Source organism: Cyprinodon tularosa, unplaced genomic scaffold (assembly GCF_016077235.1).
Source record: "Cyprinodon tularosa strain WSP-4 unplaced genomic scaffold, ASM1607723v1 ctg478, whole genome shotgun sequence".
Classification (NCBI taxonomy): domain Eukaryota; kingdom Metazoa; phylum Chordata; class Actinopteri; order Cyprinodontiformes; family Cyprinodontidae; genus Cyprinodon; species Cyprinodon tularosa.
In genome coordinates this window covers 451,483-468,997 of record NW_024039205.1, presented here as the reverse complement: position 1 = coordinate 468,997, position 17,515 = coordinate 451,483, and the positions used below count along the sequence as shown (strand labels likewise).

Here is a 17,515-nt window from a genome sequence, read left to right as displayed (position 1 = left end):
AGGCCTTCATCATGTTTAACAACTAATAATTTTATTTTTTATACCCAACATACTTTACAAAATGTTTCTTTTTGATGGTTTGTTAAGTCTTTTAAACTCTGACCTTTGAATTATTCTTACTTTAAATGCTTTTTAAGGTTAAGGGCTGTTTGCCACCCAGTCTTTGTTGTGATGTGACACAAGGAAAAATGGCAGACACAAATTTCTATTAGACTTTTTGGGCATTTTGTTTTCAGCAGCCTTTTACAAATGCGATTTGATCCAGTTTTTTAGATGATTCTATTAAAACATCATAAAGTTTAAAATAAGTGAAGTATTTTATCCCCAACAAGGTCATGCTCAAAAAGCTATAAGCTGGGTAATGTTTCTCCTTGTTTTATTGATTAACTTGTGTTTATTATACCTGCAGGGTTTTAACAAGAAGAGGGGAGGGGCGTGTCATCATTATGCTCTGCACCACATTAAGAGATGCTAATAAACACTATTGATTGTGGGAAAAGGGTGATTAAGTTAAAAGCAAAGATGACTACATAACCAGTCTGTTGGTGATTACACTGCAAAAAAATCTATAGAAGTAATTTTTTTCTTAAAATAAGTGCTTGAATTTAGGAGGTGAGATACTTTACAAATGGAACAGGACAATTTACATTTAAAATAAGAAAAAAAAATTGCATTGTCTTATTTCAAGTGCATATTATCTAACTGTCTTATTTTAAGAGTAAAAATATGCTTTTACCTTCTTACATTAAAGGTAAATAAACTTAATTTAAGAACTTTTTACGTTTTTGAAGTGTATGCACTAATGGAGACTTGATATTCTCTAATGTTTGTTTGATTTGAGAAATATGTTTATCTGCAGAATATAAAGAACAAAAAACATGCAGAGGATCTCACTGCAACCTTCAGCTAAGTGATCTCATAATAACTCACACCGCGGCTATCATTTTAGGGGTACAACATGATCTGAAAAAAATATATATACTTTTAATAATATCAAAGAACCTTTGATGTAATTAAGAATACAAATAGATAAATGTAAAATATAATATTATTACAAATAATCAATACAATAGATTATTTTTAGCAGCCAAGGTAATAACTATTGAGTTTTTGTTTTTTTAATTAAAAACAGCTGAATCCTCCGATTTCTATTTCTTTTTTTGAAAAAAAGAAATGTATTCTTGGATCAGAATTTACAAGTGTTATGTGTAAAATCATACACATGTCACGTGTATGATTTTAGGAATATTTACATAATTAATTAAATAATCTATCAAGAACTGAGTATTTCAGTTTTAAAATCAATTTTGAATCATTTAAGGATACAAACCTTTTTATTAAGAAGGTGCTTAATATGATCTCCATCTATTACATTTGATCTTTAAGGTTATTTACTTCTATACACCTCCATATCTCCAAAAAACTAAACTAAAACTGCTTTCGTGTAGCTGGATTCAATCCAAACCTCTTTATAACCAGTTTGTCATTTTTCAGTTTTCCCTGAGCTGATTAGGTGAAAATCTTCATTGTGTATCAAGGTATGGAGTCTTTCTTTTTCTCTGTGCCAACATTTCCAGTTGCTCTCTCTTTTAAATTTGCCCCCTCTCTTCCACAGACGGTTTCAAAGGAGCGGTTTAGAGATTCCTCACCATTCTCCGCCGCATCCACACCTCGCTCCAGAAAACCTTGGCAGGTGGAGAGAAAGGATTGTCCACAGTCTTAGAAGTTTCAGTCCCTTTGCATTATGCTCTGTGTGTGTGTGACTGTGTGTGTGAACCACAGCTATTGTCCCAAGAGGCACAAGTTCATTCCTGAGCTCCACACAAACTTTTACAGGCAGGAAAAACATTGAAGTCGTTTTCAATTAATGTTCCTTAGAACAGTTAAATCTTAAAACTAAATGGTTGATGGAGCAGAGGTAATAGATGCCTCTGGTGCCAAAGAAGCAACAAGATTCCCCAAAAACTTCTCAAGCAATGAAAGCCCAAATGTAAGCACATATAAGTAATAAAAAAACTAAAATAGTGAGATGAATTACAATCGTCATCAGATTTTTGAGTTTTGTAGAAACAAAAAAAAAATGGAGAGAAAAAAGGATTTAGTAGTCTATGATATCTAATCCATTTTCATCTTTTTGTTTCCCCAACTGATATTCAGATTAGTGACAGAAATCAAGAATGTCAGGAAGACTGGTAGGAACATTTGGCCTCTCAAGATATATTTGCATGAATAAATTTGTTCCTAAATCTTTTGTACACTGCAAAAACGATGTAGAAATAAGCAAAAATGTCTTAAATTAAGTGTAATTAAGGTAAATAAGATAATCTGCCAATGGAATTTGTTTTTTTGATTCTTAACCCTGTAATGCCAAATGTATCGTATTTGATACATACGGTTTCTGAAATGTTTTACGTCTGACACCTTTTGCATAATTTAATGGTAAAAACTTTGCTCAAAATCTCATTGTACACAATCAGATATACCTGATAACAGCCAGTAGAAGACTACACAAAAAATAATTTTGACTTATTGCATAGTAATAAATTATTAATATCAAAAATTTATTTCTGTTTTTTCTTTTTACATATTTTGTTAAAAGGCCAAATAAGGACTTCAAACCAAAAAAAAGTAATTTTCTGTTTTGTTTTATTTTTGGATCGGGCTTTAAAGGGTTAAGTAAGATAACTAAATAATATGTACTAGAAATAAGACAATACAATTGTTTTTTTCTTATTTTAAATGTAAATTGTCTTGTTCCATTGCTGTCTCACTTTTGCAGCGTAGGAGTGATTCAGGAGAAAATGTTATATTCACCATGTTGCTACCTAAATTCTCCATATTTCTAATCTTCTCTCAAGTAAACGTTTACAAGTTTGGCCATTTCTGTAAATGAACACTGTCTGACAAGTGCTGGATAGACGTAGCACTATATAGAATTATCAAAGCGGTAATCATACATGGTGCACTCATAATTATACATGGTGCACTCATAATTATACATGGCGCACTCATATATGCACAGGTGGAATGCCTCATGTTTACGAGGATCTTTAATGAAGTTATCCAAAGTTAAGAACATTTGTTGAATCTGATGTGGTGCACTGGTACAGTAGGAGCCCTCGGATGGAGAAAAATTAGAGGACATTTACCACAAGAATACGTAACTGTTGTTGCACAAGGGCCACTGGGTTGATGGAAAATGAAAAACAGTGAGTGAGAAATACAAAGATACACCTCCAAGTGATTAACTTACACTTGCATACACCCACTCAGCATGAACACACCTATTTCTATAGATATGCTCATCCAACTATTAATATCAGACATATATGACATATATATACTGACAGGATATCAACGGATATATGTTTTGTCTACTTTAATACTGGAGGGAATCCTGATTGAATAAAGGCAATTAGGAAACTCTCTTGGGATATTCTTTTGACAGAGCAAGGTTGCTCTGGCAAATGTACACAACTATCTACCATATTTTATGACAAGACACAAGAAAGTAAAAGAAAATGTGAATCCATGAATCTACACAACCTTTATCAAATTGGAACTCTAAGCTTACTCATCATATTGGAAAATGAAGTTTAAGTTCAAAGAAAAACATAAACAAGTATAGGCAATAACAAATTTCTTCTACTTCTGAAACACATTCTTCCTGGTGGCTGTTTAACTGAAAAGTGACAATATATATCTATATATATATATCTATATTTAAATATATATATAGATATATATATACATACATATATCTATCTATCTATCTATCTATCTATCTATCTATCTATCTATCTATCTATCTATCTATATATATATATATATTATTTTTTTATTATGGTAATTAAATCTGCAAAAGGATAAACATCCTCAAGCACAGCCAGGTGAGGAGAAAACTTTAAAGCATCTTAAAAAGCATCTTAAAATGCAGTTCACACCGTTTTGTGGTGTCAACTCTCATTAAACCTGAACAGAGGTTGCAGTTAAAGCCAGAAACCCAGAAAATAAACCCAGAGCGTTTCTCTGGTGGATGAACACCAGTGTGGCAGGAGCTGAGAGTGTGACGAGTGAGGAAAAGCCAACCAACCCCGCTCTCCCTCTGCTTCTCCAGTGATTTATCTTCTTCTTCTAACTGGGGCACAGTGGGGAGGAGGAGGTGGGCAAAAGGGGGTGTCTTATCCCAAAAGCAAAAAATAAATAAAAACTATTCCTGCCCCTCTCGATACCCTACCACCAAACCCTGGAGGCCTGTTCTACTTCCAGCCACCTGGTTGACTTTGCAGCAGCTCAGTGTGTGCGTGTATTGCCCTGTAATTGTGTGTCTTTGAGGGGTAACCTTCACCTGGACATGTGCAGATGGAAAAGAAAATGGATGGAATAATGCCTCAAGCTAAAAATAAAGAGCCACTTTTGTCAGCGGTGATAACATCTCACTCCACACTGTTGAACTGTGCGACTGAAGGACGATTTGTTAAGCCTGACCAGGGGCATAATTTCCTCTCTGTAAATTAAAGATGAAATGTCTGCATTCTGGCCCTGCTATTATCACGGGAGCCTGTCAACAGAAATATGCCAGAGAGAGGGGAGCTGGATGAAAAATGAATCTGCAGTTTGAAGCACTCTTTGGGGATATTTTACCCTGACACATGCATAATATAAGTGAAACTAAAAAAAAAAAAATTTGAATAATAGTTACTGTCCTAATAATTAAAAAGGACTATCAATGCAGAGTAGAACTGAGTTCACTTTACCTGTTTGTTCATTCCTCTTCTTGCTTTATTCTAAGTCAGATTTTTTTTTACTTAACATATGAGAAATGCCACAACAAAACAATGTCTCTCAAACAGGCAGAAATGTTTTAAAAGTGCCATTTTTTCCACAGAAACGTAATGGGAAAGAAAATCCTCTGGGATTGAACTAACATGAAAAAGCATCAAATGTTGCAGCTCTAGTGTGAAAACACACGTGTGCTGCCATGAAACAGGAAGTCAAGTCATGTTTAATCAAATCGGTGAGTAAATGGTGAATGGTAAATCTATATAAGAAAACAGTATAGACATCATTTAAGTTTTTGTATGAACAATATAAACTTAATAACCAAATAAAAGCACAATTAAAGTGTGTTTACAGTAACTGGAATTAATCTGATAAATTATATGCTAACAATGCTATAAGATGCATTAAAGTCACTACATAAATCTCAACCACAATGTTAAGAATTGCCTAGAGAGTGGACCACCTAGGGTGCATCAAGGATGCAGAGAGCACCCCATCAAAGTTGATGGAGCCTGACAGTTTCCAGATAGCTTTTATTATGAAAAAAATGTTTGCAGTGCAATGGTGTTACATTACTGTGGTGACAACACATCTGACTGCAGAGTGCTACGTGGATTATTGCAGCAACATGTTGACATGTTGCCCACACACACCAACCAGGCTCGGTTATCAAAGAAGGAAGAAGGGATACATTTAAAAACCATCATGTTATCCTGGGAATGATGAGACAAAAAGAGGCTTGATCTAACCTTGTGCATACAGAATGATATATGTTGAACTGCTCACAGATAAAGAGTAGAAAAGCCCCACCTCCAAACTGCAAATATATGGTATAATGGGCCAGGGAGAACAAGGCCAGTTGCATGTTTTCAAGCTCAGACACAAAATGTCTTCATTGTACAGTCAGAGAGAAGTACTGACTGTACTTTGTTGTTACATGGTCAGGTAACAAGAAAGAAAATTTGAAAAAGAAAAACAAATTTAAGACTAATTTGGCTTTTATTAGTTGCAATATGACAAAAATTGTTAAATTAAAAACCTTGATTATGGAATTTGAAGGAAATTATTCCTTCCAAATAAACTCACAATAAAGGCCCAGTTGTTTAGGTCAAATTAAAAATGATTTTGGATTATTTGGAGATGAACTGCATCCTCTCATACAACTGAAAAGCTTCTTAGAAAACGTATATATGTTTTATTACCCTTAGCTGTAGCATAGCGTCAGGATAGTAGTGAAAGCCTCCTTTAAAGTGATGTGCAAGACAATTATGGCTGTCTTGATGTTTAATTAAAATTTTGTTTTCCACATTTCAGTGTCATTTGTTTTAAAGATCATAAAAACTAACTGCATGCTCTAAAGAAACCCAAATACTCTCAAATGCATTGGAGTAAAGAGTCCTAAAGCAGTGACCATGTTTCAACTCAACAGGATAAATATGAAATTATATAAAGAAAAAAAAAAGAAAATCCCCAAGATCCTTGCAACGGGCTGAAAAACTAAAATAGGAAGTGGATCAGCTTTAGAAGCTCAATATTTTAAAGCTGATAATCCATTTAGATATTTTACCTACAAAACATTCTCAATATTTTAAGATGCAAATTTATCTTTTTCTGGCCATTTTCTTTGTTAAAAATCAAAGGTCAAATCAATTTTTCCCCTGCAGACAAATGTTACATGTTTTCCTGTTTTTAAATGTGAAACAATCACATTTAATTAGAAAAGCCATAGTCATAGCAGCAGCACAGAGGCTTCTTGAGAATGTAATTACCATAGCCTTTTGTAAACACCACCTCCTTTCCCCTTGGCATCTTTGTTAGATATACCGATAAACTCTTCTGTTATTAAACCAAGTTAATATTGACTTTAACAAGATATTTTCTCACCTTTAAGCTTTATGGCCAATATTTCTGTTTGCTGCCACTTAACTAACATTGTTGTATTTCAGCTAAAAAAAATCATATATACTGCCATGAATTTGTTATTGCTATGAAATTGAGACTAGGTCTGTTTGAAACACTGAGGCGAGAGCAACAACGGTGGTCACCTGGTCTCGGAGACGATCGGTTTCCTCCTGGTATTCTGCCAGCTGCTTCTTCCACTGCTCTACGCTGCTGTTGGCTTCCTGAAGCGCTGACACCAGCTTGGCATTGCTGTCCTGCAGAGTGAAGAGTTCAGCCTCCAAGTTGATCTCACACATGGACCTGATAAGATGACCAACAGAGGGCTACTTAGAGACAATCTACTTTGATAACCGATTGTAATATTTCAAATTTTATTACTGATGTTGGCAATATACACTCTTAAGTAAAGGTTATAAAATGAAATAAAATTCTAGATTCTTTTGCATTTTTAATATACCATATATAAATAATATCTGTAACTTTAAAGCAATGCATAAACTGATATCCTTTATTTGAGTGTGGAAATACAATTTTTAGTTTCCTGGAATGAATTGAGGGAAATCTGGGATGAAATGACATCATATTTGCAGAAAGTGTCATTTGATGAGGGAGTAAATTGACCCAAATCTGTCTTCCTTAGCAGTCACCTGAAATTTGTTTAGGTGCTTGATTATTAAGTTTAGTTATTCAGGTCAGTTTCAAGGTGGATCATTGTTGAGACAAAGGCTGTTTTCGCGGTTATGTTGAAACAGCCTTAAAATGAATATCTGTACCTAGAGTGCATTTATTAAATGGGGTAACAATCCTACATATAGAGCTATTAACAAAATTATTGGTGATATAATAGTTCAATCTGAAAAGCTTACACAAAGAGAAAAGACAATAAGGAGAAATTTATTGATACAATTACTTTTTCTTTGGCGCTCAGACCTCAGCAGGAAACATAGCGCTTAATTTTGATAGGAACAGGAGAAAAGAATAGGGCTGTATCCCCCAGGCCTGAAACTGGTGGTGGAGTGGAGATAGATTAAGTTGGTCAGGCTGTAGACTGCTGGTTAGCGAGACAGTATGCTGAGCTTTATGGGGAGATCCAGTGAACTGCATGAGCTGATACTAAAGCTTCACTCAGGGACCTGGAAGATGGAAGGCCAGTTTGGATAACACAGGTTGAGAGAACCTCTCCATGATGAGCAAGCATGCAGCAACAGTGGAGAGGAAAACTCCCCGTTTGGAAGAAACCTCTGGCACAACCAGGCTCAACATGGCGGTCTTATGCTGGACCGGTTGAGATGAGACAGAGAACGCAGAAAGAGTCTGGGAGAAAAGACACTCTGATGAAGCTTTACATACGAATGTGGAGGAGGGGCTGGAGGCGGGTTGAAAAGGGGTCATCTGAATAAAGTCACAGCGCATCCGCCACCTGCGCACGTGAGCAGACAGGTGCATATCGGAGGACTTTTAAGATGAACTTTGGATGCCGATTGGCTTTCGTGGAGGTGTGGTTCAAAGCTGATTGGCTGTGTCGTAGGTGGATGTAGGAGACAAAGAGTTTCTTCATTTGAACTTCCACCTAGGATCCACTTAAACAAATATTTCTAAATAAAATATCTATGAAATCATAATGAGGAAAGACGGGCAATTTGAGGACAGCTAATTTTAAAAATAACCATGCTATGATTGTACACAAACTATTTTGCAAGAAAATATTGTTTTCTATCCTACCATCACAAATCTGAACATGTGAGAGGGCTGGTCTATTCAAAAACTTGCAAAAATCCTTTGACTTCAGCTTTATCTTCCTTAATATACTGCATGTTTTATTTTATTTCAAAAACTTTATTAGGGGTGCCAAAAAATGTGGCCAGCATATCGTACTATACTACATACGTTTTTAGCTGTGTTGATGATCTAATCTAATACAACCAGTTGGCATTTAAACAACCCAGTAAGTAATTAAATCAGTATTAAAGTACAGCAGTGATAGCCTTTGTCATTTTTTTTAAGGATTCAGATTTTTAATATGAACCAAAGCAGGTCAGCATGTGTCTTCAGGAGTGGAAAATTACACATCTGGGTCGCATATAAAAACCAACACCAGGCAACAAATGTGTTCTGCTTTATTATTAAATGGGAAAGATCTGGTGTGCCGATAAAGGTCAGGATTCAGCGGGGATAATTAATAAAGCACTGAGCTCTCAGCTGAGAAGATGCAGTCCAGAAGGATATCTTTGTCTTGACGACAAATCAGCTTGGCCCTCATAAAACCATAGCAACACCAGGGAAGAGTCTGCTTAGGCTTATGAAAATCATAAAGTAAAGTCTGAGGGATAATGGGCTGCAAGGCTACAGAGATGGGCTGTTCTGTGGCCTGTTTTCACATGGAGGGTTTAGTATTTAATAATGAACACCACAATGAAGCTTACTGTCTGCTAAGGTGAGCAGCATTACCCTATTTTACCTAAAGCCCCTCAACAAGTTACAAGGTTCTGCAAGGGGGTTCTGGACAAAAAATAAATAAATAAATAATAATAAATCATAAGTAAACAGATAGCTGAAAACCCAAAAAAGATTTTTTTATTTTTTTTCAGTAAAATGACGGCTAATCTACAAAGCGTCCCTGTCTGGTAAGAGGTAAAATCAGGTGAGAATTTCTGGTGAAAAAAAACAACTAAAGGTAAATTAAGAAAACAACTGTATTTCAGTTCTTCTAGTTGAAGACGTTTCGTTCTTCATCAGAAGACTGTCCTCAGTTCCCATCCGTCCATAAACTGGATGACTGACAACCTAAACCAGCATACTATAATAATTGGTTCCTGGGGGTCTGTATGGCAGATCTATTGTTTTTAGTTCATGGGCTGCAGCCACAGGAATATCTTAACCCAACTAGACCCCAGCTGGTACTCATTTCTCTATGTACAAAGCTCTGAGTAAAAACGTCCCAGTTTTCCTATATAACGGCACTAAAATAGAGATTCTAAACCCAACTGTTCTTAATTTTTTATTTAAATCAAAAGGGCAATTATTGTTTTGCAGTTTCTATTGCCATTGGAGTAATAAATGCGTTAATGACACTTTTTTGTCATTAATCAGCCTTTGTTGTTAAATCTTTCTTTATATGCAGATTTCAGCAAAGAGATAAAATAACCCAATAAATTCTGTAGAGCTTCTAATGCTGCCTATGCAGCTTTACTCTTAAGTCGTTCCTCCCAGAGTGTTTTTAGGACAAAATGACACTGGCTGAACAGAAACTTGTGGTGTGAAAAAAAAAACGTTCACATCACTGGTACTAAGATAGTGTTATTTTTAAAGTGCACAGGTTAACAGCCATGCAAGAAGCACCATTCAGTCTGCTGAACTCTGGATCCGAGTTGAGATGAAGCGGTCAGTCACACAGCGTCAAAGGCTTCACATTAAATGCGCAGCAGCAGCCTCTTCCTATGTGAAAGCAGGCTAGACTAGTGTAGTCGGACTAAATCAGCTTAAAACCCAGGTAATCGCCCAGCTCATGTAACTCTGTAAAGGATTATTCCAGGTTTTTTCTTCAATCTCCCCCCAATCTTTGATTTTCCTTAGCTGATAGCTGCCATGAATATAAGAAACAGCTGATTTATTTTAGATTGTTAACAATCAATCATGTTTTCTTACTCTCTTCTTCTTTTTGTCTGCAAAACATTTAGTACTTGTTCTGGGTTTGTTTGTGACCTCCTGGATGAGTCTTTGATGCTCTCTTTGAGATTAGCCAGCCGCTTCTGAGAAGGTTCACCACTGTTCCCTGCTTTCCCCCTTTTGGATAACAGCTCTCACTTTGGTCTGATGGATTTGCAAAGCCTTTGAGATATCTTTGTAACAGACAAATATTTATCATCAAAAATGTTAGTTTATATAGTATCAGTTGTAATCTCAAGGCTTTTTATAGAGAAAATCCAATCAAGTCATACAGTCGGATTGGTTAAAAGGAATAGACAGGAACTAGAGGAAGCAAACTAGCTTGGACTACAGATCAGGTATAGGCTCAGCTGGTATTAGTGATGTGATCCATGTTTTTGAAAAAGTCATTAACTACCTTAAGTTTGCTTAAAAAACATGTTTGGAAATTTAGTTAATTGATTAAAATGTTGCTTTTCCCATCCAGTTCTTTAAACAAGATACTTCATATTACACATCTAAAAAACTGTGATGAAAAGTCTGCTGTCACATTACAGAAACCCCCTCACACCAAGAATGCAAAAACTGTCTTTTAAAAGGAGGAAACATCCAACAGAACTAGGTTGACCTTGAGAACCAGTCATGTTGTCAGATAGGTGTTTGATTTATTGATTCTTCCTGTCTGGCAGTAATCACACCAGATGAGCTACCAAGAAAGTTATGATTTTTTTTTATAAAACCTCAGGTTACTTTGGAAAGCATTTTACCCCCAACAAATAAAATCGATGTTTAAAAAAAGCCATTTTGTATTTGTTCAAAGAATCTAAGTAGGATGTTGAAATAAGTTTTATGAATGGAAATTTTTTTATGCGAGGAAAAAAAGAAAAACAGAATCAGCAGCATCCCCAGCATAGTATTACAAATATAAATTTACAGATATTTATTAGCTCTGGTTTATAAAAAGCCAGACCTTTAAATAAAGGCTTTTATTACCCTTCAGACAGCATCTTTTTAACCCGTTCCTTCTCGACAGTCAGCTCCACTTCTGCGCTCCTGCTGCGAAACAGCTTTTCCTCGCCGGGCCCGTTAACTGTCAGCAGCGGTGGAGAGTGACGCTCCTCTGACAGCTCCTGCGGCGCAACATGAAGTTGATAAAACAAAAAGTTATTCTTATGACACCAGCTCTGTTGCTAGCATGAAATAAGAAGCAGAACTCTATCTTATGATGTCCTATGATGAGTCACAATAGGTAAAACTTCCACATAAACATATAAACGTCCCTGTAGGGTAAAGTGCCAGTAAAAGTGGTCATAATCCTTGATATTTTTCAATAATTTTCCATCACAAAAACATACTTTGTTGTATTTTCTATGAAAATACCAATTATTTTTATTTGACTAGATTTTTTTATATTTTTATTTAATTTAGATTATATCAATACATTTAAGCCATGATTGAAATCATTGTTGGTTGCAATAATTACCACAAATGATTGAGAGAAAATCTTAAACCCATTTAAAACATACTTGTAATAAATGCAGAAAGAAGGTAAAAACAAGGTACAAAAAAACATACTCAACAGTTGTGCACATTATATTGTCAAAGCATTTTTTATTTTAATTTTGAGATTGGAATTTAAAAATGTTCAAATTATGTCAATCATTATGCATGGCCCTGAGCAGATTAACAGCTTGATTAAAAAACATAAGTATGAACAGTAAATTTTTTATTTTATTTTTTACTTTCCACACATTCTGGGGAACATTAACAAGAATATTCTAAAAATAACTATAAAGAAAAAGTACTAATTTAGATTGTTAAAGCCAAATTAATAATATAAAAAGATTGCTTCATCATTTATTTGTCTTAAACCGTGTCTAAGTCTAAACTTAGTCTTTAATATTGTATCCAGAAAGGCAGGAGAGCAACATAGGAGTGAGCTCAGTCTGCTGGTGCAGCACATGTCCCATCTGGGCTCCTGTAAACAAGCCCTAAGCAGAACAAGTAGCCATGTGTGCAACCCAGCTGTTTTTTCTTTATACAGCCTTGCAGGTTTGATTGGACTCAACAAGAAATAATTAATGTGCTGATTCATGTTCCGTGGCTTCATCTGGTGTTTGTGTGAATAAAAGTATGTATTTAAGCTTGTCACACCTCAGCTTGAGGGTCTGATGAGATTTTACGTTTAAAGCATTTCAGCAGCAGTCAGGACCTCAACATTGGAACAAAATAAAAAATTGTACGGGCCAAACTCAAAATAAACAATTTTTAACAGAAACAATAATTTGATATTGAAATTAAAAGATGAATTTATTTTAACAGAGCATTCACTACCTTATTAGAATTTAATATTCATTAAAGCGACAGTGTAGCTAATTTTTTTAAGTGTCGCTATCAAAAAGACATATTTTTCTAAAGCCTAATAACAGTTGCTTAAATAAATGACAGTGTAAACTTAGCTTAGAATGAGTTGCTTACAAATACATAGTAGGTGTACAAACTCCCCAGTAATATATGACTAAAATTTTATGTGCAAACTGTGTAGAAAAAAACACTTTTAAACCATCAACAAGCTTCAGGCATGACTCTGGGTGGCTATTTTAGCCGTCTTCCTTGCAGAAATGTTTGAGTTCATTTACACTAGTTGACTGTTAATCGCTGTCTCATCGTTTAAACATAGGCAGCTGTTACATGGTTTAATGTCATTGAATTATTATCTCATTAGTATACCCATCTTTATTAAACTAAACCAGAGGTTAATACAACTATTGAGTTGAGTTATCAATGAACTTAGATGCTCTGTCTTTTATATATCAAACACTTTGTGTAATTAACAAATACCACTGGGGGAAACAGACCCCCCTGCATGATGCTACCACCACCATGCCTTAGAAATATTACAGTTCTAGTGGGTTTTAAAAACCTCGCATCACCTCATACAAACATTTATTTTTACTGGGCCTATTAATTTCAATCTATGTTTTCTCCAGGGGGTAAATGGCTTATCCAAGAAGACCCCCACAAATTTCTATCAAGCTCAAACGTGTTTATCAAATGAGCACATTATTGTTAAAAGGGAAAGAAAAAAATTGAAATCACAATGAAAAGATTAATTAAGACATTGGTTCCACAAAAAAACTAAACAAATTAAAACTTTCCCATTAAACTAACCCACCTATATGAACCTGAGGAACTTTGACAAAATGAAAAATCAAATATCCAGCCAGAATATGGTCAGGATACAGCTTCTAATGGATATTCAGCAATTAATAATTCCAAATATGGAATAAAAAAAGTCAATCACCATTTTAGACCTAATGCTTTCAAAATTCCCTTTAGTGGTTTTTACTATATTCATTCCAAGCTAGAAAGAAAAAAGCTGTATCCGGGCATCATATTTGGCCACTGTGTTGTGAAACCGAGCAGATGAATTATCTCTTTTTTTCTTTCTTGCATAAAACCTAAACTTGAACTCTTAATGTTACAACCCTGCACTGCAGAGAGAGCTTTTATTATTCATATGAAAGAGCATGGCTGTACTCTCCAGAGGACTAAAGTTGATTTTCTTTTAGCTCAGCAGCTTTCTGTTTATGTTTTTTTTTCTCTCTGTGGATGGTTGTGGAAGTAAAACACATAGCTAAGTCCTGTGGATAATCTCTTGGTTCGTAGGGGAGGAAAAAACGACTTTGGTCCAGCGCTGAAGCAGACAGATCAGCGGGGTGTTATCAATGAATTATTCATACCAGAGATTAAGTTAAGTCACTACAGATTTAAAGTACTTGTTTTATATACACACACTCCCTGAGAGACTGAGATACAAAGTAAATGGTTTACAGCAGAGACTTGCAAAACCAATAATTCATAGAGAAAGGCATCTTTTTGCCTTTGTATGATTTAAAGGCTGTACATATTTAAATAATAAATCACTAATACACTCACATCCTGTACTGCTGTTATTGCTTCCATCTCTTACTTGTTTGCCATAGCTAACTTTGCTCTGAAATCACTTTGAACAGAGTAAAGATGAAATATTGAGCCTGATAGGCCATGCAACATTAACACTGCCATTCCAGTGAAACTCTTGGCGGCTTATCTTTTCATTGCTTCGATTGTTGTGTGGAGTGTGGGCCGTCACGCACCTGCGAGAGCTGAGATGGATGAACATGTCCCAAGCCGCAGCAGGAGGGAAAACACATAAGACAGAAAAATGAATTAGATAAAAAAGAAAAAAAAAACAAACAAACATAACAAGCATTTTAAAAACACAGGGAGCCATCTGTTTGTCTTGCACTGGAAATATTCTGTTCTTCATGTAAATCTAGAGCTATGGTTAACTTTCTCTGTTTGACTGAGAGGTAAACTTGCAGCATAAAAAGCCTAAAGTCAGTCATAAATAAATATTGTAGCCCTTTTTTGGAGTATTTTATCTGAACCATTAATATAACTTGACATGATAGTTCTGAATTCTGTTCTTTTTTTGGTACCGACCATATTCCATCGATACTACCAAACACCTATTCATGTAAAATCAAATAGTACCATGTTTCAGCACCCAAACGCATCACGACGAGGCAGAGCAAATGGAAGAGGGGTCGATTTTCCATGAACACAGCTTTGCACGTAAAAGAATGTGATGAAAAGCCGCTCCTACAGCAAAAAAAGCACGGCTAAATTTGAGGACTTAAGCGCACATTTTTTCACAAGGCTAAAGAGTGCACAGTTTTCAACAGCCTCGGATCCACAGCCACAACACCTGCATATAGCACAGTAAGCAGCCATTAGCAGCTCATTGTCTATAGCCAACAACATGAGGCAGCAGCATCATCTTTGTCTGCTTCAGGTAAATAAGTCTAGCGTTTTAGATTATGTTTGCATGTGCTGAAAATCAGCCCTGCTGAGTACAGACGGATTCCCAGGTATCAGGAATCAGTACCGTATTCGTTTAAATGTGAACGGTAACCATCCCTATACACGATGTGTGCTTAAGGCCTAATAGTATGTTGCTTTATCGATTGCTTTGACAGCAACTGAGGATTCCTTTCAATTGCTCTTTATGCAGAAAACCGTATCCATGGTTTTTTTCAGAATCTCAAATTTTTTATTTAATTACCCTATATAGGCAGCTGGATCATTGTCCTGCTCCATATTCCAAGTGTGCTTAATGCCTGGACATTCTGCTTCTGGAGACCAGCATTCATAGGTACATCGCCTACAATATCTTATGCTGGTGCTGTAGCATTAGCTCTGCACTATATTAGATAATAGTCTAATAATATAATAATATATTGAGTTGTCCACGTACTCTTGGAGCAATTTTGGTAGCACTACAGCTGTTCTACGCTTAAAGACGTGAGTCAGGACAGGTACTAAACGTTTCTATGGGATTATATTTATTTTGTCTTGTAAATATTACAAAATTGTTTTAAACTCCACAAAAACATTTTATGTGTTAACCGGAAATACAAATTTAACTCCAAGTGCAAATTTAACTTGTTCACTTCTGTGAATATATGTCACCACTTTATCAGTTTTCTGCATTTGTGGATAATAAACATCACTGTGGTCGGCATGATTCCCAGAAAACCACACTATACGAAATGGCTCAAAAACCTTTCATAGATCAGTCAATATCAATGACTTTGTCCTATGTTGCTGGATATCCTTTAGATCAGGGCATAATGTGTTGCTTTTTGAAATTGTTTAGCCTAATTCCTGTAGTCAGACAGGTTCTTGTTAGGCAGTAGTCAGGGATGTGTGTGACTAAATGAAAAACGGCAGCTTTCCAAAGGAGGTTATGTAAAGAATATTCATGATTAAAAAATATTAGAAGGCAAATTTGGATAGTTTTTGTAACTATCAATTAAGATGCCCTTAAAATATGTTTTATGTAACCCACCCCCACCGTGCCTCTCAGCAATGGGAATGAATGTTGATTGAAAAGAAAGTGAAGCCTGATTACTATTGTCATATTATTGCAGTATTCAAAAATAGCATCACAACCGCTTCTTTTCTTACTACTGTGCAGGCCTAATGTAATCCACACTGTAACACTGATGGTAACCTGCTGGTTTAAAATTTAAACAACCATCCTGATAGCTTTTATCACAATGTCTCTGCAGTGCTTAAGTACATCCACGTTCTTTACTTATTTATCCCAGCATCCGTCCCCTCAGCTTTCCAAAGTTTCCGTTTCTACATCCTGTGTTTCAATGAGACCCGTTTTACTTATTCATGCATCGGCTAGGGTCTCCCTTCACTCACCTGTCCTGCCCACCAAACAACACACTGCAGTCACATGCAGATTCAGCTCCTTTAGGTTTTTTTTAAGCCTTTAGAGTTAGTAACTTGAAATATTGATATGTTGGCTTTTGCTTCTTCTTCTGCCTCTGCAAAGGTTTACCCATGTACAGTAAGGAGGGAACAAAAGGCATACCAGGCGAAGCCTTTTATAATTTGGAGATGGGTATTTACATTTACGCAGCGGTTTTTAGCTGCTTCTTTCCCTGAAAAAGAAGCTTAATTCTACACTTACAATAAAACTAATCAGTTTGACTACTTTAGGTTCTATAGTGGAGCCTGTCAATCTTTTTGCTGAAATTTAAAGTTACATATGCAAACAATAGTTGTTGCCAAAATTCCTCAAAAGTTCTGTTTTTCAGTTTGATTTAATTTTGACTAATAGAAAAAAGGAAGCTGCTTTTTTTTCTCTCTCTTTTTTTTAGTGGGTTAACTTTGTTACCAGACAAATTAAAACCAGAATTTTTTAAAACTGCTAAACTGGTCTCTGAAGATCTAATTACTGTCCTTCTGCCTGTATTCTGGAGGTACAATTTGTCATTTTTCATTCTCATCTGACTGAGTCCTGCATCTCATGTTTGAGCTGTGTAAATAAGGCTGAAAGCTGGAGCTTTACTGCCGGCAGATCCCCTGCTGCTGCTTGCCTATCAGAGGCAGAACATGCACTCTGCGAAGCTTGAGGCTTCAAAGATACGGCTCTGCATAGCTGTAGCCCCCCACACTGACCATGACTGCTTCTGAGCAGAGGGTTTGCTTCCTTACCTTCAGCTATTTTGATTAATATTTGTTCACTCTATGCTGTATTCTTTATATTTTAACAATCATCGATGTGTGAACATTTCGTCATACAAAGAATGAATATTCAGTAGGTAGTTCAGATTATCCTCAC

The 17,515-nt window shown here is 35.7% G+C and overlaps 1 protein-coding gene across 2 annotated transcripts in view; it reads right to left on the bottom strand.

The window, feature by feature from the left end:
- homer3b (homer scaffold protein 3b) overlaps window positions 1-17,515 on the bottom strand; it is a 62,987-nt gene that overhangs the window by 14,119 nt on the left and 31,353 nt on the right. For both annotated transcript variants that reach the window (XM_038301926.1, XM_038301927.1), the window contains 3 exons: window positions 14,469-14,477; window positions 11,323-11,459; window positions 6,828-6,984 (listed from right to left, as the gene is read on the bottom strand). In XM_038301926.1, coding sequence (XP_038157854.1) covers window positions 6,828-6,984; window positions 11,323-11,459; window positions 14,469-14,477 — 303 coding nt within the window. The remainder of the gene's footprint in view (window positions 1-6,827; window positions 6,985-11,322; window positions 11,460-14,468; window positions 14,478-17,515) is intronic.